General features: G+C 42.9%; 1 protein-coding gene across 1 annotated transcript in view; it reads right to left on the bottom strand.

Annotated features, from left to right (window-relative positions):
* Positions 1-22,255, bottom strand: part of macf1a (microtubule actin crosslinking factor 1a) — a 208,790-nt gene that overhangs the window by 96,234 nt on the left and 90,301 nt on the right. The window contains exons 5-14 of the mRNA XM_070921294.1: positions 21,440-21,532; positions 5,599-5,765; positions 4,951-5,063; positions 4,123-4,229; positions 3,499-3,618; positions 2,674-2,769; positions 2,099-2,226; positions 1,777-1,870; positions 1,044-1,198; positions 325-628 (exon numbers count right to left, since the gene is read on the bottom strand). Of these exons, the coding sequence (XP_070777395.1) occupies positions 325-628; positions 1,044-1,198; positions 1,777-1,870; positions 2,099-2,226; positions 2,674-2,769; positions 3,499-3,618; positions 4,123-4,229; positions 4,951-5,063; positions 5,599-5,765; positions 21,440-21,532 (1,377 nt within the window). The remainder of the gene's footprint in view (positions 1-324; positions 629-1,043; positions 1,199-1,776; positions 1,871-2,098; positions 2,227-2,673; positions 2,770-3,498; positions 3,619-4,122; positions 4,230-4,950; positions 5,064-5,598; positions 5,766-21,439; positions 21,533-22,255) is intronic.

Genomic DNA, 22,255 nt, shown 5'->3' with positions numbered 1-22,255 from the left:
TTCTTGTTTTACAGTATTTTGCACGGGGTCTAAGATCGAAGACATGACATACAAATATTTTTTTTCAATTTGTCTTTGGGAAGGAGCAAGTTCCTGCTTCTCAAATGTGAAGATTTGCTGCTTTTCTCTATATCATATAAACTGAATATTTTTGTGTTTTGAACAGTTTGTCAAAAACAAGACATTTGAAGACGTTTGAGAAATTGTTTTCACTAATTCTTGACATTTCATAGACCAAATGATTAATCAAATAATCAGCAGATGAATTGACAATGAAAATAACCGTTACTCTCATCCATAAAAGTAAATGTTATAGAGACTGACCTGCGTCTCCTCCACCCATCCGAGCAGCTCGTAGATGAACCTCAGGCTTCCTTCGTCCTCTGATGAAGACATGGCCACCAGCTGGGAGCGAGCCATGGGTCGCCGCAGGAGCGCGGCACCGACTGCTCCCACAGCGCCCACAGCTCCCAGCAGTGTCTGCCCCAGAGACAGGCCACTGTCCGTGGCTCTCTGGCTGGTGTGCTCTACCCCGGTGCTGCCCAGCGCCTGGGAGAAGTTGCCTTTTCTGTAAACGCTGGAGCACTGCAGTCTGAGGGAGACCAGCTCCTCTTGAAGGCAGGACACTCTGGTGAGAGAATGAGAGAATTAACAAAAGACCAAAATGCTGGTTTTCTATGAGGTTTCTGGGCAAAATGCTGAAAGGAAAATGAAATGGCAGCTTTTCAAAATGGCTATTTCAGTAAGTTTCATAACGGCAGTCAAACTCATGGAGCGGCATGGTGATTTACATCAGAGCACCTTCATACACTTGATAAACTGCAGAAGATCGAACACATTAACTGTAGCAGATAACTGAATAATTTATTTGAATAAATAATGAGCTATTTGTATTTGTTTTAATTGTCTATATTATACTAATCAAATACACAAGGACCACTTTGATAGAGGTGAACCCGTCACTCATTCCTCATTTGAGTAAACCAGGCCGGTCACATCTGCAGAATAAACACCAACACCATCAACTCTCCCTCCAGACTCACCTGAAGGCCAGCTGCTCCACCTGGTAGTATTTCTCATCTCGGAGGACTTTCAGCTCCTGGTTGAGTTGTCCGATCAGAGACTCGCAGTCCTGCAGGTAGCACGCCAGATCTCTCTCACACTGCACCGCCTCGCCGCTCTCCACTCGAGACATGTCCTGGACAGCAGAGGAGGAATGGTTTGATGAGGTTTTGCTTTTTTCTTTATTAGCTAACTTGGCGTTAAGGTTCTTTTTTTATGAGCTGTGATGTTCTGCAGTTTAGTGTTCCCCAGCCACAGATTCAGTAAACAATACTGTGTAACCAAAGTAGGCCTTATGAGAAATGCAGCAGCCAAGTAAAAATATAGCAAATGAGGGTCACAATACAGTAACTATGTGGACAAAGTAAAACATGGAAAAAAAAAACTGTTGAACATGTATGATTTTGACAAGACTCTCTTCCGTAGGTCAGATGAGTGTGACTAAGAGGAAATAACTGGACCATTTACAGTTTTTAAAGGAAGTTTGCGTCCAGACAGAGGGAAGAGAGACTGTATTTGCAGAAAGCAGGGAAATATTTATTGTCCCAGAAGGGCACTTGCTTTTACAGCTTGCACACATTAACACATTGTAAATTACCACCCCAAATTATCCAACACTTACCCAACCTGAACCTGAGGACCCTGCATGTGTTCGTGTGTGAGTGCGTGTGTGAAGGGAATTTAAGAGTAAGATATACGAGGTTCAGTACTCACAGCCTGGAGTGTGTTCTTAGCGAGGGTGAGTTTCTCCTCACAGTCCAGAGCCATGTTCTGGACCTTATTGGCCCTCTGAAGCAGCAGTTCTAGCCTGAAAACACACCCGCACACACACACACACACACACACACAACACACACACATATAGAGGTTAAAGGGGGCATGTCCCTGGAAATCACACTCGATGAGAAATTGAACGCAAGGAGTTGGATCAGCGCTTTTGATTTAATTACATGCTTCCTGCTGAAAGTAGATATTTGAATGGATTAATGTGCGTGTGTGTGTGTGTGTGTGTGTGTGTGTATCAGTGTGTGTGTACCTCTCCACAGCTGGCCGTAGAGCCTTTTCTCTCTCCAGCATCTCCAGGATGAGTTTGCCCCACTCCTCCTCGAGGTCATTGGGATGGAGGCCCTGAGGAAGCTTAATACGACCGAACTCTATCCACATCTGGACACACACACACACACAGTGAGTATATACTTAACATCCCATCACGCTTCAGTGCACACACACACCTTGAAGCTCCATTAAAAGCCTCCATTACATCAGAGTTATATCTATGAGCAATCATAAGTCATACCGCAGACACACACTTTGGTAACATCAGCTGAGCGAGAATAAAGTAGGAACTTTTATCAGCTATCATGTGTTTGTGTTCAATCACACAATCTGCTGCATTGATGAAAGCAAAACAGTGGAAAAGACTCAACACATTGATAACAAAAGTCTCTCTTTCTCTCATTGGCATATTCCTAACACCCCTGAGCTGAACCCCATGATGCACAATGAGCCCTGCACATGGTGCCAAATGTTGGTCACCTTTTCCTCTATCTTCCATCTCTACACTCTGTCCTCTTTTACCCTCATTCATGTTCTTCGCCTGTTCATTCTCACCTCCAGCAGTTTGTAGAGGTGTTCGATGTGACCTTTCTCGATCTCCTTTGCAGGGATCTCCGTCTCTTTGAAATGGACGTACTCGTTGTAAAGTGCCTGAAGGAGGAGGCAGACAGAAGTTACTGATGAGCGCTGTTGGGTCAGTATTAGCACAGGCTTTGTTTAAGGTCAAACACAAAGTCAATACCTGTTATCAGAGGTAAAAGCTTTGTAATCACGGCCTGTTAGCCAGTTTCTCAACTGTCATCTCAAGGTACGCATTTGACTGCTTCATTTTCCCTCCCTCCTTCTTTTCTCTCGGTCTTCAGACATCGTGTCAACCATTATTTTGCTCAACAGCAAAAAACGTTTTCACATTATTACTCCTTTTTTAATGCCACGCATCTCTTGTGCAAATTAATTCCTTTTAATATGAATTCTTCACTCCTTCACGCTCACCTCTGACCGCCGAATCCCATTTTATTAAAGCCTTTCCCTCCCTCCCCTCCCTCTGTCCCTTTATTTGTTCTCTCAAGGTTTTACAGAAATTGCTTGTCAGCTCTCTTTCTTCCTGGCTGCATGTTGAAGGGACTAAAGAGAAAAAGCTGACAAAATATAAAGGGATTTCAATCCCACTACAACCAAATAACCCAAATACATTTTTACAATACCGGAGATAATAATTTTCAAAAGGTTTGGTACATTGCTGTTTTGAAGGTTAACGGTCCTTTACTTAGAATAGAACACAAACCGCTTTTACAGAGAAGTAATAAGAAACTGCATGTGATGAGGAAATAAAGGGCTTAAAGGAATAAAATCTATATTAAACACATTTTGTGCGCTCACCTTGAGTTCCACAGGGTTTTGTGGGAAGTTCTTGTTGGCCATGAGGGCCACATGCTGGCGGCTCCACTGGAGCAGAGAGGAGAACCTGGACTGGTACTCTGACCAGCGCTGGTCCACCTCCTGATGATGGAGGAGGCGGAAGGCGAGGAAGAAACAGTGGGAGATCGAATATTACAAATTCACAAACTGCCTGAAAAACTTTAGCAGATAGACTTCATTTTACAAAAAGTAATTTATAATAAATGACGACAACACTATCCAGTTAATTGCATCATTATTAAAAGATCCAGGTCATTACTCAAGAAGTTGCACATTTGACTAACAAAATGGGAAATACACATGCTCTGCTGCGAAGATAATGAAGAAAACATATACATTAAAGAGTATTTTTAAAATGAACACGAAATGGAACAACAATGACAAATGAAGCAAGAGTGCAATATGAATAATCATAAGAATTAAGAAGTATATCACAAAAACATCAATGTGAACAATCTTAATGGAGAATGCATGTGAGGTTAAAACCAGAAGAGAAAGATGAAATATCCATCTATACTGAGCTCAAACTTATAAATGGTTGCACAGTGAAAATGGTGTAAAAAGGTGGAGCAGAATAAGACGTACCTGTGCAGCGATGCCTTCTCCTCCCTCTGGGATTTTGGGGAAGGCATCATAAATGGAGGAGACGTAGGTGATGACCGACTTCTCATCTGGAGATGGAACATCAACGTCTGAAGAGGAAGAAAAATATGACATTATCAGTCACAAGAAATCAGTTTCCAAATCAACTTTTGTTCTGAATTAAACCTAATTTAATGGATAAAATGCCAAAACTCTAACAACTAGAAAATATTGAAAACTAGCTCCACAGTAGTTCCACAGAATTAGACCATTATTAGAATTAGAAAACATCCAGTTATTTTTGTTTGGCCAGTTTGAACACTGGGTGTAGCACTAATAGAGCAATACTTAATGCTTGAGTGGAAAGTGATTTAAAGTAATATTCAACAGTATTCTACACTTCCAAATGACAAACTAGGCTCAGAGGACCCAAGAGGTCAAGATCAGCCAAAATGTCACTTTCCCTGAAATAATTGGCCTGTGATGAGAACAAAAGTACCAAATACAGCACCATAAAGAGAGTATAACCCAACAGTATTTACTTAGTCATTAGGGCTGGCTGGCATGTTCTAATGTTGGCACATTTCCAAAATAAAAGCTATAAACAAACAAGACAAAAAAAGACTACCTGAGCAGCATAAATAATATGTAGCTGTTGACTTTTTCTACTGTTTTGTAAAGAATCCCTGGACATGAGCTCATTAGATAAAGCTCAGTTACTAAAATGTGAAGTATTATAAACTGGTGACGGTGAGAAAATCAGCCTCCGTTCTACCCTGAACGTGCAGGGACTCAGTCGGTCAGTTCATTCATTCAGATTAACAGTCTCACCCTCAGCGTCCAGCAGCCTGGTCACCCCTAGCGACTCAGCGATCTCGAAGGCCTGCTCGAGGTTCTCCCGGTTACTCTGCCGTGACACCACCTCCATGTCGATCAGGTCTGGCCTGGAAAACATACACATAAAGGACGTGTTAGTGTACTTTATGTGTGTCTCTGTCTATCCTGCTGCCTCTAATCTGTTGTGTCTGTTTAGCAGCCAGTCAAACATGAGTATTTCTGCATGCATGAAGTGTTTAACTGCCTACAATGCCTTCAGAAAACAGCCTTGACTTTTTATGTATATAGGTGAATTCAATTGTCTAAACATATTTTTATACATGTATTTCATACATTTTATACAGGAAAATTAATGTCTTGAATTTGCTTTTTAAAGTCCTATAAATTCATATTTTGTTAAAGCATCTTGAGACAAATTAGGCCTGTGTTTAGTACTTGTGTATCAGCTTAGTGTATGTGTATTTAAGGATATTCTCCATCTCAAGCAGTTTAATTCAGTTTGAAGTGCTTATTGACTCAAAACATCTTAATTGTTAATGGGGTAATGGTATCTACTGTGAAAAAAATCGGATTCAGACTTTAAAACCACTACTAAAACCACTACTAAAAAAGTTGACACTCTCTTGCTGTTAGTCCTCTAACCTGTATCTGTGCAGCAGAGCGTTGAACATGCGTCCGTCGCTCCAGGATGAGGTGAAGTTGACACAGCGGAGGCCAGGGTAGCCTTCTGTCGCCTGCTGGCTCCATAATAACAGCTTCTCTTTGGCTGTGAGGTCGCCCGACTCGCCGCTCACATAGATCTCTGAAATCTGGAGGGAACGGAGAGAGAGAGGCAGAGTAGAGGTTACTATTGGGATTAAACATTTCTTGTATGCAGAAACACAAAATGCTAAAAATTAAAACAGTAATCCTCTGTTGAGCGGTGTTAGCAAATTGCCACAATCCTGAGTCTATTTTGCAGAATCCATCGTGGTACATTCACAAAAAAAAACCCATAAGAATTCAGCATCTGCTTTCAACATCTTGCTGCAGTTATTATCTTCTATCTTGAGGCATCACCAGTCTCATCATGGCAAAATGAGCTGTACTACATAACAGAACCACCGCCACAATGAGTCGGCAGAAACAACCGACGGCTTTGTCTATGTGAGACACAAGTTTTAGTCACTGTGATTTAACCTGTTGTCTCCGTTCAAACCCTTCATTCATCTTTCTGGTAATCAATAACCCTCCGTGTGTGTGTGTGTGTGTGTGAGAATGTGTATCAGAATGAGTTTCATTTCTATATTAATGTAACATTTTTTTCCAATTTCCTCACTCCATCATCTACAGCCTAGCCTGCTCATTAACTCGTGCACCCCCCCACCCCCCACCCCCAACACTTTGCCTCCTCTCCTTCATCTCCTTCTGTCTCGTGCCTCCCCCTCCACAACCTCGATCTGTCTCTTCAGTTTTTCCTGTTCTTTCATCTGTTCTGCCTCAGATGCTGATCAATCTGCTCAGCCTTCTCCTCCTCTGCTTCTTCTACATGCAGTCCTCCTCAAATCATTCCCCCTTTGTTTTTCACTGATGTTGTATTGAATACCAGAGACGGGTTCAGATCTGCATCCCTATTCAAAATGTCTTTTATTTTCTCAGCCAGGGACTTGGGACACCAACTAGCCCTTAAAAACTATTTTGGTTTTGCATTATCAACCAGTCTTCAGGAGTAGACCCTGCCACTCTGTTTTTTCTTATTTTTTTGGGGAAGGACTATTCAAAATACATTGGGTATGCTACCCATCAAGAACTTATTCTTAAACACATTTCATCCTTTAAACTTTCTGACTTGTACTATATAATGGTACAAACAAGTACGAGTTGACCCAGGACAAAAATAAACAGATGCCTTTGGTTTTGGTGGAGAGCGCTTTGAGGACATCCAGTCCATGTTTACTAAAGGCCTGAAGAAAAGCTTCCATGGAGACTGACAGCTACTTTATCTATGTGTCCTGCCCACTGAGCTACACGACCACTTTAGCCATTTTCCCTCAGCGTCCTTCTTCCTCTCAATTTGCTCTCTTTAGGTCCCACCGTCCACGGCGACTAAGGCAGAGTGATGTATACACAGTAACTGTCGGTGCTTGGCATCAGTATTCTTCTGTCATCCCTTCTTCCCTCACTCACTGTCCTACACTCCTCCCTCTGTCTCTGTCTCTCTCTCCCTGCTGCTAATATAGAGCAGTATGAAAGTCCAGTGTGTGCCAGGAGACTGCAGCAACAGCCAAAAAGACATGGAGGGGGAGGGAGAAGAGAGAGAAGGGAGCGGAGATGAAAAAGAGTAGCAAGGCCAGCAACGGAGGAGAGGGAGTGACTTGTAACAGCATACTGCATATAGTTACCAGTTTCACACCAAGTACTATTTGTTAACATAACATAAATATCCACATACATGCAGAAACACAGGGTTAAAAAAGACACTGAAAATGTTAACAATAAAGACATAAAACACACACACACACACGCTGCAGTCAGAACTACCAGTATGTTGCCACACTCTTAACATGCTAACAGTAACTCCAGGCACAGACACACCAACAGCCGTTATCCATACATCCATCCACCAAAAACATGTGTGATATAATCAGCAGGTTGGCATTCCTATCACTCTTATTGAGTACACAAACTATGACAAGCAAATAAAGACACATCATGGAGTTTGTGACTTGAATGGGAATCGACAAGTGTGGACTGTGTGTTTTCCTGCAGAGCTCCGTCTCTCTGTATGCATCTACAACCTCCTTTGCAGAGAAACACAGAGCATCTAATCCTCCATCTGAATATTGATACATCACTGTGTGAGGGCTGCATCTGCACAGAGAGCCTACGCTCCCACAGCAACAGGATCTCATCCACAGCTTACTGTTGTGCATGTCTGTATGAAGGGTTATCAGGTGATTTAAACACACCCTCTAGTAGCTGTCTTGGATTTATAGGAGGAGCAATGGAGCTTTTGATTGTATCTCACTGCGTTCTTCAAAGAATGAAGCTTCTTCAGCGAATGGAGCTTGTTATCATGTGACCAAAGTACAGATCTTTGGTCAGTTCCATTTGCTGAAGAAGGCTGCGAGATATGGTCAAAAGCTCCTGAAAAAGCAAGTGAACCTTGAGTTTACAATATTTGTCCCCACAGTCAAGAATGAACCTTTTTGTGCTCGAGCAATAGAGCATAGATCTGTTTCTAAACGTACAAGTTCGCTATTTCAACACAACCATTGTTAGCTAGAAAACTGCATTGTCTGGTAAGCTACTGTCTTGTTGTAGACACATCTGATTAGCACACTAGTTTATGCATTTTGTGAAGCTAACAATCTGTGTGGTCATTAAAGCATGTCAACTTAACATCAGCTGCTTTGCTAAATTAGCCTGTTGGGTATTCAGCTAGCAAACACAGCCACAAACCAACTGTTTAATTAAATGAACAGACTCCTCTAAAGCTCTAACTTGTAGCTTTAGAGCTAATGACAAAACAGTCCCCTGTCATAGTCACCCACTCTACATGTGATCAACTGTACCTGATGAGATTATTTATTTTCACTTAAATCGTTAGTTAAACGACCCACAGCACAACAGTCTTACAGGTATCTGTCTTTCTTCTCCTTCTCCACTGGACATCCATGGAGACTATAAGATCTGTGGCACAACTATACTTCCTGCCTCACTGAATGAATGAATGAATGAATGAATGAATGAATGAATGAATATTGTGACCATTTACATTCACTTTTGCCAACATCAAACATCAGTGAAGGCAGCCATCCAGACAGAAAAACAATGCAACAATATTGTATGTGTGAACATGATGCATATTAATTTATACTGCAAACTATACTTGGTGTATAGGCTACACACACACAAACATTGTAGCACTGGTCACATGACATGCTGGAGTTAAGGTGCCTCTCCAAGACAGGTTTCAAGGGCTGTGTGTGTTCTGTAACCATGATGTATGAATTCATATAGTATATATATCACACTGTGTGCAGGTGTGTTTGCATGTTTGCGATTCTTATCTCAGCTGCTGGGTGTTAGCCTATATGTACTCTATATATCCATGTGTGATGTGTAAGTATAGGTGTGTCTGACTCAGCTATGTTAGTGTTACATGCAGACAAATGCAGAAGCGTGCAGAAAGACTGAGATTAGAGCAGGCGGGAGGAGCGTTCAGTGCAGCCATGATCCAGTCACAAACATCCATGAACCACCACAGCCCCTGGGGCTCTGGACCAGCCCTCTTTTAGAAAGATGGCCTCTTTGAAGTTTATGGGGGGAGAGAAGGGAGAGCGAGGGATGGAGGGAGGAGATAACAATGAGGGGGGAATGGAGGGTGGACAGGAGGAGAAAATAAAAGAATAAAAAAAATGGTTTAATTGTTTTATTGGCAGTTAAACAAAAAGTGCCTCTATAAAAACCTGGCTCCAGGTCCTTAAGGGAGGATAGATAGGTAGCTGGATAGCTTCAGACACAGTAGCATGGGTATATGGATGAATTTGAGAGGTGGTTTTAATGTGTGGTAGGAATCCCCCCGAGGCACGACGAACCAGCCGTCTCGCTGATGAATGCGCATTTCAAATCCCTTTTTATGCAGAGAAGGGAATCACACAAACCCACATACAAAGGACAGCTGCACTTCAGACTGAACACAGAGGCCTCCACACACATCCACACACCCCTCTCATGACACAGGAACACACAAGACAGGAGTATCTATCTACAGTATCAGTGTGTGTGTGTGTGTGTGTGTGTGTTTCCCATGACTCAGCAACTGTGCAAAGAGACATGCAGCACTAAACACACGCTGACATGACATCAGCTGCTGTACTGCCCAGCCATACTGTACTGCCTTTATAATGTGGAGGAGAATTGAACAAACCGTGGCAGCCGTCGTGAAAAGCACCCGTCGTCTGCTGTATCACTGCAGTGGCTGCAGCAGCCTTTTCATTTTCAAGGTGAAGGAGAGCTGAACAGCTTTAAGCTAGCACAGAAACACTCTCTCCCTTTTAGATCAGTCCTGCAAGTGAGCAAGTGTTTTTGCAACCCAAATATACTGTACACAGAAACACTGGGCTGGACTAATAAGCTGAGGTCCACACATGTATGTATGATATATGTATGTATTTGCTTTGCAAGACACTGAGGTCAAGATCTTCCACATGATGAACTGAGTCACGCCCTTTACTCAAAACAACATATTTTGTGGCTGAATTGTGACTTTTGAAGCCTCTGTCAGTTGTTGTAAACTATAAGACTATACTATAAGAGATAAAAGAGAGAGGAAGAACAAAGAAACCCTCATTTATATTTCACCAGATATCAACAGGAATAAGACACAGTCATCACCAAACAACTACAGAGTCATGAGGCACAGCACCATAGCTGTTTCTTGACAATACAAAAGGAATTAAAGATCAAAGTAAAGCATTGTCCTTGCAGGTAGGGCTTCAACGCTGTTTTGGTGCCTACCCTGAATCTGTCTGTGGCTCTGTGTATCAAATACAAAAAGCTAAGACATTTAATCTTGTTTACTTATTCTTGATCAGACATTTCCTGATTGAAATGAACGTTTTTCTACTATTTTATCATGACAAATAAACTGTCAAATCTCATGTAAAAATGACAAAAAAAATAAATCACCAATAGAATATGAACCAATCTCACCCTTCAACAAAGTAACCTTAACCTTATTCAACCAAAACCACCAGAGTGACACAGACACAGACAGATGCACATAATTATACTGTGTGCTAGTGAACTGGTAGGAAATGACAAGTTTCAGTCTGGAGCAAGAGTGCACCCTGTCATTTGAAGCAATGACCCTTCTCTCACACACAGAAACACCCGGCCTGTCGGTCTCTCACACTCTAACAGACGTCAGTAGTGAGTGAGTGTGTGTGGTGTGAGGAAAATAACAAGCGATGGAAGAAGAGAGGGAGGGTGGGAAGAAGGATACTGGAAAAGACGGATGGAGGGACAGTCTGTGCTGCGTTGATTAGGCTCTGGGGACAGAGAATAGAAAGAGGCATGGTGCCTTCCAAGCGCTGATAACACACACACACACACATATATATATAACTCTTCATGAACACAAAAACGGTGCACAAATGACAACAAAAGGCACCCTTCAAAAACCCACACTCATACAAATCAAGAGCTTGAATGCCTCCCTGTAACACTATAGACCAGAGACCTCCACGTTTGCAGGTCGCACAAAAAAGTGCAGAAGAGTTTAATGTCGCTTAAGTTTGATTTACTGCAAATAACAAAAAAGTGGTTTAAGTAGATGAATAACTTCCTAAATCTGTGGTCAGTGGCAACATCTTGGTCTATGTGGAGTCCTAAAATTGACCTTTCACATATATCTGTCCAACTTTCTTTAGGAGCAGGAGAATCAGGAGAGTGGAGTATTAATACTATCAAGAGTACTAATACTATATTTCGCCTATGAAACATCAGAAAATTGTGAAAAATGGTTGACATTTTCACCAAAAAATGTTTGGCATTTTCCTTGATAAATGACTATTAACGTAACGTATTACCATAAGTGTTAATTAATTTTCTGTTACCCAAGAGAGTTGGCTAATGGATTTGATGAGTGGATGACAGAAGAGAGGTAGAGGTAGATAGAGGCAAACCTGTGGCAGGTATTTTACTGTCGCCTGTTGCTGCAGTGACAGAGGACTCTCCATCATGGAGTCCAGTCTCTCTGATGAGCTACTGGTCAGCCCTCCCCAGTCTGTCTGACTGGGAGTAGTGCCCGCTGTTTCTGGAGAGGTCAGTGGCAGGTCGCTGGCGTAGCCTGACTCCAACAGAGAAGATTGCTCCTGTGCACGAACTGGAGTGTCCAAGCTAAATCCCTTGATGGCCACAGTCTCCTGAATCTGCATTTGGTTAGAGAGCATGTGGAAATCCCCTGCAGACATTTTGGCTCTACTTTTGTCCTCCTCAGACAGTTGGACTTTGAGAATATTTCCTGTGACTGGAGAAGGGGTAGGGGGCTCTTTGCACACCTCTATCTCACTGTCACTTTCGCCCCTCCACACTGGAGAGCCAAAATCACTGGGGTACACTGTCCTCACCACGCAGAGTTTACCATCCACCTCACGGATATGGACCACACCTTTGTGCTCCCTCCCCGAAGGTGTCCGCATCACTCCTAATATCCCTTCTGGTCTTCCTTTAACACCCCCATCCCCCTTTTCCTCTCTCTCTACCCTCCCCTTGTCTTTTTTGTCCTTTTTTTGTCGGAGTATCCAAGGTTTCTCTAGGACCCCTTGGACTTTCTCCCTAACACGACAGACCCTCCCTCCACCTGGAGTGGTACTTCCCAGGGCTGGGGCTGTGTTGACTGGAGTGGTGGTTGTGGTTTGGCTTGGGATGCTGGAGACATCTATGATGGCGCTAACAGTGTCTTCCTCTCCTGGAAGGCAGAAAACCCCTCTCCAGGCTGGACTGGGCTTGGGGGACACTTCAAGTATTCTGTTGCCCAAAAGGCCCCCTACATTGGCCCTCACAGAGCCAGGGGAAAGAGTATTGCTGTGCAGATTAGTTTTGGAATGAATCAACTGGGTATCAGGCACTGTTTTAAGAGTCCTTGCTCTGTTGCTCAAATCTGAGTCTGCTGTTTCTATAACTGAGGCTTTCTCCTCATCATCTTCATCCTCTTCCTCTCTGTCATCAGGCTCATGGCTTATTTTTCGCTCAAAGTCCTCCTGTTCTAACTCTCCTTTCCTGTTCTTCTTGCCCTTGTGCTTACGTCTGAAACGTAGACGCTTCTTTGGTGAAAGTGGGGGGGCACCGAGTTCCCCCTCCTGAGGAGGCCTGACACAACCCATGGAGTTTCCCATGTCTTTGATGTTGACAGAGGAGTATAAAAAAGAAACCAAAGCAAATACAGGCAGTTAATCCATCAGAGAGGCCAAATTAATGTTCATTCAGGGTTGATCATTTAATCCAGTTGTTTGGGAGCAAAATCCCATTCTTCAAAAAAAAAAAAAAAACTGAAGTTTCAGATAGGCTGGGAAGTGACTGACAGCTCCCTCATTAATGTGACACCTGTGAGTAATGTGAAGTTATGATGAGCAGGTATAGCTCCATTTTCCATGGCACCATCTTAAACACAACCCGGTGAATAGGAAGACGGATGGTATGAGCTGTCACCGAAGGAGAGAGAGAGGGGGAAAGTCAGTCTTTTCCTCAGGCAGCTATTGGTTCAGTCACGGGGCAGGCAGCTGCAGGCTGACGTGACACAGCTCCCCCCTGTCCTTCCTCTTTCCTTCAGCTCACCTGACTTGGATTCAGGCAGTGCACTGCCCAGCCCTGCTCTCTCTAAGGGTCCTGCTGTTCAACAGTGTATGTATATGTTCAGGCACCCGGCTGCTTTACTTTGTCTGTTCTCTCAATCCCAGAAGACGTGTGGTTTCAGTCAAGGACACGAGGACACAGTTATGTCAGCACAGCCACATGACGGAGGAAAATAAATTTGGTTACGGTCAGACACCTAATTTATCACCAGGCTTTTGGCAGTTGAGCTGTTACCTGGTGTAAGGCAATGTGTCAGGCAGGCTGATGAGTGTGGGAGAGAGAAAAATGTAGTGCAGTCCGGTGCTATTCAGCCCATTAGTGAAGCTCCAGCTGCTTCACACACACTGCATGTGTCTGTGTGTGACATGAAAACAAAGTGTGAACATCTGAGTGTGTATGTACCGCAGGATTTCTGGATGTGTTGGAATCAGTAGCAGCTTTATCTCACTTTTTGATTCAATATCATAATTGCTTCAAATATGAGAGGTGACTGCTACAAAAACATAAACAACACCATCGTCTGCTGCAATCCATTTAGATTTATTCTCCCATCCTCAATAAACCACAGATTAGATGTTGGTTCCAGGTGACGGTGTAATCCAAGAGGTCTATCTAAACTCAGATCTAACAGCAATCTGAGGTCATGAATTAATGATGCCTCTCTCCTACTGTGGTAATGTTATTGCAGTGCAAGAGGAGAGAGATCTGTAACGCAAGTCAGCCACACAACAGAGATCAGTAGGAATCCTATCTGTCACGGTGCTCGTAGTGGAAGTAGTATTAACGGTGATGCTGTCGATATCCCCTGTAGTAAAGGCGAGCTTGGTGTCTCATTCTGCCGAGGCAGCACAGTGTCCAGATTGGTTGTGGGTGAGAGATAGTGTGCAGTCAGCCAATGCTGCCACAGATTGCTGGGATATTCAGCCAATACACTGACAGCTTGTTAAATACTCAATCAGAGCATCAGCTTCCCGCCCCGATGCTTCTCGTTGTCATCCTCCCACGATTTAGCCTGCTCATTGAGTTGGTGTCTCATGTGAAGTGTCAATCCTTCCAGCCTGTGTGTGTTCCTCCTTTTAAGGGACTGTTTGTGTCAATATGTTGGAATCCAAAATTGCTGGCGTTAATTTAACTCATTGACGAGAGTCTTTACAATAATCATCTAGGGCAGCCAGATACCTGTGGAATCAGTTCATCGTAGTCCAGAAAACCCACAAAATGCTGCTGTGTGCCTTAGTAGGGTGCCAGCCTAAATCTGGAGGCAGCCGAACGCAGACAGACTCCACCTTAAGCTCCCCAGACAGCTTAGCATTACATGCCTCTCCCCTTGATACCAGTTTAAAGACTCCCCCCACCTCAATGTCAAACTCCCTGAGGACCAGAGTTGGCTTTGAATTGTGTTCCAGCACTGTCCAATCATAAACCTCCTGTGTCCTGCTGTCAGTCTGCCAGTAACTCAAGCAAGCTTCCCCTTCATCAGGTGGTGCAGTGCGACGATGCAACAGCCTGACAAAATCCACAGTTTGCAGGAGGGTATTTAGACCATGACTTACGTCAAGACAAAAAAACAATAGGCTCTGGTTCTGTTTCTCCACTCTGGTGCCTTTTCGTCTCTTAATAACTCATCACATCCACTAGATTGAAATAGGAAGTGGCGTCTGGGGTAGGAGCCCGAGCCGGACTCTGAGGCAGAACAGGAGGAAGGGAGAAAGAAACTGATCCTCTGTCGGCTGTTAGTAGCAGACCTACTTCAGGTACAGATGTGTATGTGGAACAGAGCCAAAGGGATTCAGTGTCCATTGAAGGGCAGTCCCGAACTCCACGCAGCACAACGGCAGAGGTTTGGGCAAGAGGGTCCGCACTCCACGTCCCCTTACAAAAACAAAGACATGCAAGGAGCAAGAACAGGAACGCAGGCTGTCTCCGGCTAAAAGGAAACCGTGGCTCCGTCAGATAAGCATGGCTGGATTGATCCAATTGATACGGTGGAGGCTGGAGAAGCAGCAAGTGTGTGGCTGTCCAGGAGAGGGTATGAGTGTGTGTTCGTGCCTGCGAGGTTGGGCGGTCCCCTGGTCAGCTGTGTGAGCCCTTCTGCATACGTGTCCACGAGGGTGTCTTGTCCTGTTGTGCGTTTGTGGTTTGAGGCCTGCTGATCGGGGGAAGCCAGGAGCTCCAGTGACAGCAGGCAGCCTGGATTCGTCTCTCCCTCGGCTGGCTTCGCTCCTCTGCTTTATCCCTCGCTCGCAGACGCCGGCAGAGGGAGAGGAAAGCTTTTATCTCCCGGCTGCTGCAGCTTCACACTCTCTTCTGCTCGATCTCTCACTCTCACAATCCACCCCTCCCTCCTTGGCTCTCCTCCTCCTATCCGCTTCATCGTTACTCCTGCCTCTCTCTCTCTCTCTCTCTCTCTCTCTCTCTCTCTCTCTCTCTCTCTCTTGCTCTCTCTCTCTCTCTCGGCATTTAGTGAGCAGCTTTCTATGCCACAAACACACACACATGCACACACACACTTGACCCAAAAGCTTCCCTGAATGACAGGCGAGCAGGAGAGAAATCAAATCTAAATCAGACTGTTGCTTCTCTCCAACATTAATGAGAAGCGAGTGAGCACTTCAATCTGTTTCTCACTCACTCTCTTTCCATCTATTTCCTTCAATCTTCAATCTGTCCATCAAGCTACAGGTTATGAATGGAAAGGCGCAGGGAGAATGAGGGAGTGAGGAAAGAGATTTGAGGGAATTAAGAGAAAGTTGAAAGGATGATGGAGGCAGTGAAAGGATCAAGAGCTGAGACAGGGGGGGAATAGGGGACACATACACATATCATGGCTGTTAGGGGTGGGAAATGACAATGACTCAATAGAAAATGATGGATTTTTCTATATTGTTTATACAGAAGTGGCTAAACTTTCCATATCTCTGGCTGTATTAGGTCCTTGCAGGAAATGTAGGAATCAATGAGAAGGACTCTTTAATGGCAAAATGGAATTTGCAGGATTTCTGCATCGATGTGATGAGGGACCTGGATTTTACAGACATTTAATCCACTGGATTAGCCAAAAAAGCCCTTTACAATCTGATTGTTTAAATCTATAAATGGTTGGTGATGTGCCGAAATGATTATTATTGGATGGATGAATTGTTTAAATAATTTATGTCAAGCAAAAATTCCAAACATTTTCTAGTTCCAGCTACTCAGACGTGACCATTTTCTGCTGTTCTCTCTGTTGTGTTATTGTAAGTTGTATGTTTGGGTTTTGGATTGTTAATCGGACAAAACAAATAATATAATTTTGGGTTTTGGGAACTTGTAATAAATAAGTAAAATAGTAAATAGTAATTTTGATTTGAGAACACATATTTAACTCCTACACTATTGAACAAATTCAAAGGTCGGTTGCCATGTACAGTCTTTAAGCTTCCATAGGCCTCCACCCACCATCACTGCAAATAAGTAGAATAACACAGTTTATACATACATGTGATCCTGTACAATGCAGCATGGCAGTAACACTGCAGGAGAGGAGGATTTGTCATCCAGTGGCACCAACACTGCAGATGTATGAACTCATAATACTTGGCATATACAGTAAGTGCCTGAATGTGAGGCGAATGTTTTCAGAGAGACAGATATGGATGGAGACCACTAAGAGGCAAATGGTGAAAGCAATGGTAATCCATCTTCTCTCATTAACCCGAAAGCACCGAAAGCATAAGAGAACAACACACATGGAAAAAGCATGAACCAATGGCAGAAAAGCACTAATCAAGTCCCCCAGGCTTTCATCCCTTCACTGTGGCTACATGGCATCATGAGCTGTGGTAATCAGTCTGCAACCCTCATCTGAATCCAGGGTCAGTTTTTCACACGACACAACCACTGCATGTTGGACTTCCAGAAGGTCTACTGGTTGTATATTTAGCAGCTCTTTTGTCGATATTGTGCACTGAAGGATAGTGATTGATCTTGAGATTTTAATTATCGTATTTCAAGCTCCATCTGCACTCAGAGTAGCTTCAAGATTCTGAGCCTTTACGTTCTTACATCCCAAAGCTGTTCTGAAAAGCAAAATTGAAAAATCTAAGTTAAGCCACACAACTCTGACCACTGCAGAAAAAATAATTACCGTGACGAAAAGCCCACTTCACTGTGGTGTTGTATGTAGATATTTCTGCCTTTGCAGGCACTTGAGAGCTGCACTGCTCTGTCCAAGTAATAAATAGCCTACAAGATATTATGCCATGTTCCTCAAAGCACTGCTGCCCCAACTAACATGATATGTAGGAGAAAGATAAGGAACTCCAAGACCTCACAATTACTACAAAACAAGTTTAAACCACTGATGATAAATGAAATAAAGTCATTCAATGTAGTTTGTGTTGCTTAGAAACCTCACGACTATCTGTTACTGTGTTATGTTGAAGAGGACTAACAAATGTTAGGTAGACAAAGGAGGCTTGTATTGAAGGTTTTTCAAAAGAACTACAGAACATCTGCCATGTCTTTTTTATTAGTGCTGTTTTTGTAGCAACTGTGTGCTCAATGGTGGTATTCAGCACCACATACAGCAGCATACAATCAGTAGTGGAGTGGAGTAAGGTACTAACATCCTAAGTTAGGAGCATATCTAAGCACTGGCATGCTTAAAACACTAGTCTACAGTGAAGTCAGTTGACACATATGGTGATCGATTGATGTAATTTGGGCCTAAATTAGTACCAAGGAACAGCTCTAATAAAGTGACCCCACTTTCTGATTCTGCCTTGAAGCAGGTCAGAGACACAGTGATGAATTCCTGCAACAGCTCAGACATTAACTCACTTGGAATTAACAGTGACGTACAGCTAGCTTAGCCAATCACAGGCAGACACAGTGCAGCAGGAGGAGGGTCCACGGACAGGGATGTCTCCGTTTGGCTGGGGACTTCCAACAAGCCGGGTCAAATGTAATACTGAGCTAACTGGTGACAGCTAGTGGTTTGACGGAGTAACTACAGCAAAGTTTCAAGTTATAAGACAGATGGATTCCTATTACAGCTAGTTGGTGAAAACCGTTTCTGACGTTTACAGCTGTGGAATGACGATGATAATGTAAAAGTATGAACAATATTTATGCAAACATCTTGCTATTGTGAACTGTTAAATTTGGAAAATATGCTTGAAAGCTTTCTGAATGATTTGACAAAAAACATTAAAATGAAAGCTTCTGTCACCGTTGCAGAAAAGATTGATGTTTTCACTTTATTTGTTTCAAACGATGAGCTAGGCATTCACAACAGGACAAGGTGGCTGACAGATATTTGCAGGAGATACATGGAGAGTTTAAAGTTGTTTGACTTCAGCAGGATTGCTGAGGAAGCTGGTTGTCTGAGCCAGCTGACAGAGTGATGTAAGACAGAGACACCACCTCATCTGTAACTTGATGTGCTGGTGAAATAATAACTAACAAACAACAGTTATAACACAAATGAAAAATGATAGCTCACGGAGTGAGTTCCTATAATTAGCTGATGTGCTGAGTGACTCATTTGCACATACACGTCCTGGACACAAAGACCTGGAAGCTTGTTTCCAGAAATGACTTCCTCATCATCATGATCATCAGAACAAAGCGGCCGGTGGGAATAATAATAATTAAGAAATTACATTTTATAGATTTCTCTACTGATTTGGGTCACATATCTTAGTAACGGAATATTTGTGTCATGTTGATTCTGAGTGATGAAACACAGCAGGTAAAACTGCAGTTGCTTTAGGATTAACGTTCTGCAGCTTTCTGCTGTAATACAGTATATAACATTAACTTCCGACTATGAGCTATGACTGGAAACACGGTATTCAATATACAGTACAAACATGTACTATCAGGCCAATATTACTTAGACTGAGAAGGAAACAGCATTTTGTGACAATATTTCTCGCATATTGCACTAAAACCATTTGTTTTCACAGAGTTTGAGCAACGAGATTTGAATACAAAGTTAAAAAAGTCAAATAGGAGACTCTTAGTGTGACCTTGATTGACACAAGCTGTCCCCTTGTCTCAATCTGAAAAGAACTGAAACAAGTGATATAGTTCAAATCCTAATATAAGATAATCCCATTTATATTTAGTGTGATTATACAGTGGACATGAGGACATCGGGACGTAGAAGGGCTGACATTGAACATTTAGAACATATGTGGCACACGTTGCTGATCCACCACCATGCATTAACAGTAATAATCATCTGACCACAACACACTGCAGGGACACAGAGCTCTGTGTGACTGGAGTCTCTCACTGCAGCTCTAATTAAACTGTCATCATCTCCTGAACCCAGTGAACTCCGGAAACTCTGAAACTATTTGCTGCTCTGCGGGCCAATTCCATCTTTCCAATTATTAGAATTTTTTTTATCCCTCCTTCATTTCTTTCCTCCAGAACTCTTGCAGCCTGTTTCAGCCCCCGTCCTGTCCATCATCCCTGGGTTAGTCCTCTAGTCTTCCTCCTGCATCACTTCATCTCTCCACCTCTCCCTCTCTGTAACACGATGTTCTGCTGAGTCATGCCCGCTGAAATCGTTGCCGGGGTGTCATGCACTACTGTTTCCATGGCAACCAGCTGGCAGTGTCACCTTGCCATGGGTCACATCACTGCACAGTCTAGTGGTCAACCGTAGCAACTACAACTGGTTCATGACCTTATCTGGAATCAACAAAGCTGGACCAAAAAAAGCTGAAAATGAGATGCTGAGAACGTTTTGTCCGACCTCAACAGTCTTTGTATTCATTTGCTTCTGTCTGTCATGCATGACTTGGACTCAGTGCTAATGTGAGTCTCGCCGTAATGATTTCAACAGAGTACAACTCTGTCTGCAGGCTACAGGGATGCAGGAACACACAGAACACAACAGTTCAAATGATTGACTGTCTAGACTGAACACACTGCCCTTAAGACAACATTTATTTCCTGGTTTATACATTTTCATTTAGTACCTTTAGAACTACATTTTTACTTTACTCACTTTACTTTAAGAATCGTGACTTTTTATCAGTTGTAGCCACAGAAGCCCAAACATAAAATCATCTTTATATGCTATTAGCAATGGGTAATCTGCTAATAACTTAAACCCGCAAACTGTATGCAGCTGGAGTTCAATACCTAATCAACGTGGTCACATACTGGGGTTTATTCATGGTGTACTCCTTGCACAGTAACTGCTACACTAACATCCTGGGTTTACTGGGGTTTATTCTGCACACTGATGGAGAACAACGAGCCTACAGGAAATGCATATTTTAAATGTGACAATTTCAGTAAAAACACAGTATCGGTATGTCTGGTATACAGGAACAAACTGTAAATCCAGGATCAGGGTTTATATGAAAGACTCTAGACTGAACACATTGTCCCCTGTGCTCTCTTTATGCCCCTGCTGACTAACTGCCAAACTGAAGCCAAACAGTGTCCTCGTGTGATGTTTTAGAGGACGACTTACTGCAATAATGTGTGTAAATCCAAATACCATAGCATTTACTCTAAGTACACAAGCTAACATGTTTGCTAAACGCCCTGTTGTTTCCTTATGAGACTGCAGAGTTCTCTGCTCTCATTAAGAGCAGCTGTCTGTACATTCACTCACTGCACAGACTGAGGCAGCAAAGTAAATCATAATATTGGCAAGAAACACTTAAGACTCCACAGAAGCACATGAACATGCACATACACTTTCTGATCAGTAGTGGAAAAGGAACCTCTTCCGTTGCATAAGTTAACACTGGTTTGCCAGCCAGCACACACACACACACACACACACACACACACACACACACACACACACACAGCTAAGCTCATCCTGGCAGTGATAATAACTCAAATCCCAACAGCTGGACAGAGATGCCAAGTAACAACAGGACAACACAGAAATCAACTCCACATTTGGAGCAATTTGCTGTAATTTCAATCTATTTAAAATCCAGATTGAATCACAGCAGTAATGATGTGGGCCATAACTCAATTATTACATAATCAGTTAGCAGTATTATTTCATTAAGTGCTGGATATACGAATTCAAGAAGTCATGTACATGATGGTTTGTTTGAAGTCCACCACTGGAAACACAGAGCCAGAAGCTACAGAACAGCATGTGAAGGGCACAGACCTGAAAGTGAAGGATGATGGTCCAGATGAGACCTAACGTCAGTTTGGGGTTCCCATCGGTGATGTCATCATTCCTGATGTTCACAAGTTTGACCTGAAAACGGGAAAATAGAAGATTTATTGTTTGCTTTCCTAATAAAATACTGAAGATCTGCTAAGATAAAAGCTTATACTTTGCCCAAAAAGTAGACAAATACACCAGATTGGACCAAAGAGAAGAAAACACATAACTCGTCTTCATTTCTGCATGTTATGGATGAAAAAGTATATCTGCTCCAACTATCATGCCCATTATGTGTAAGAGACTATCTAAAACCTCCGGCTAAGCCAAGGTTGTATAATTAGACCTGCAGTGAAAAAGAGGATTCAGAGGAGGGAAAGGCCAGTCCTCCGACACTGCTGTCTCCAGGGAAGACAAGAGAGACGAGAGATGCAGTTTATGAAAGTTGGGGATGTGAGAGATATGGAGGACGAGGTGTTTTAAGTGAGAGAAACAGCTGCGGTTTGTGAGAAAACGCAGAGATGCAGTGTAAGTGAGAAACAGATTAAGTCATGATAGCAAGAGAGGGCCAGAGGGAACAATGAAAGGTGCAGTTTGAGAGGAGGGCAGATAAGTCAGTAGGTGCTGTATGATGAAGCCCTGGACTGCAGACACAGAATGGATTAACAATGTTAGTGTTTGAGAACAACTCTCTTTTAATATTAAACACATTCAGAGACATGTTTGGTACAGTTATGTAGATTTAGAGGTGGAACATTACTGAATAAAATGCAGCTCTCTCCACGGCACCAAAAGACTGAAACTGCCCAGTCGCAG

This window comes from Enoplosus armatus, chromosome 16 (assembly GCF_043641665.1).
Source record: "Enoplosus armatus isolate fEnoArm2 chromosome 16, fEnoArm2.hap1, whole genome shotgun sequence".
Taxonomy (NCBI): domain Eukaryota; kingdom Metazoa; phylum Chordata; class Actinopteri; order Centrarchiformes; family Enoplosidae; genus Enoplosus; species Enoplosus armatus.
Note: the sequence above shows the minus strand (reverse complement) of the source record. Positions and strands in the feature narration are given on the sequence as shown.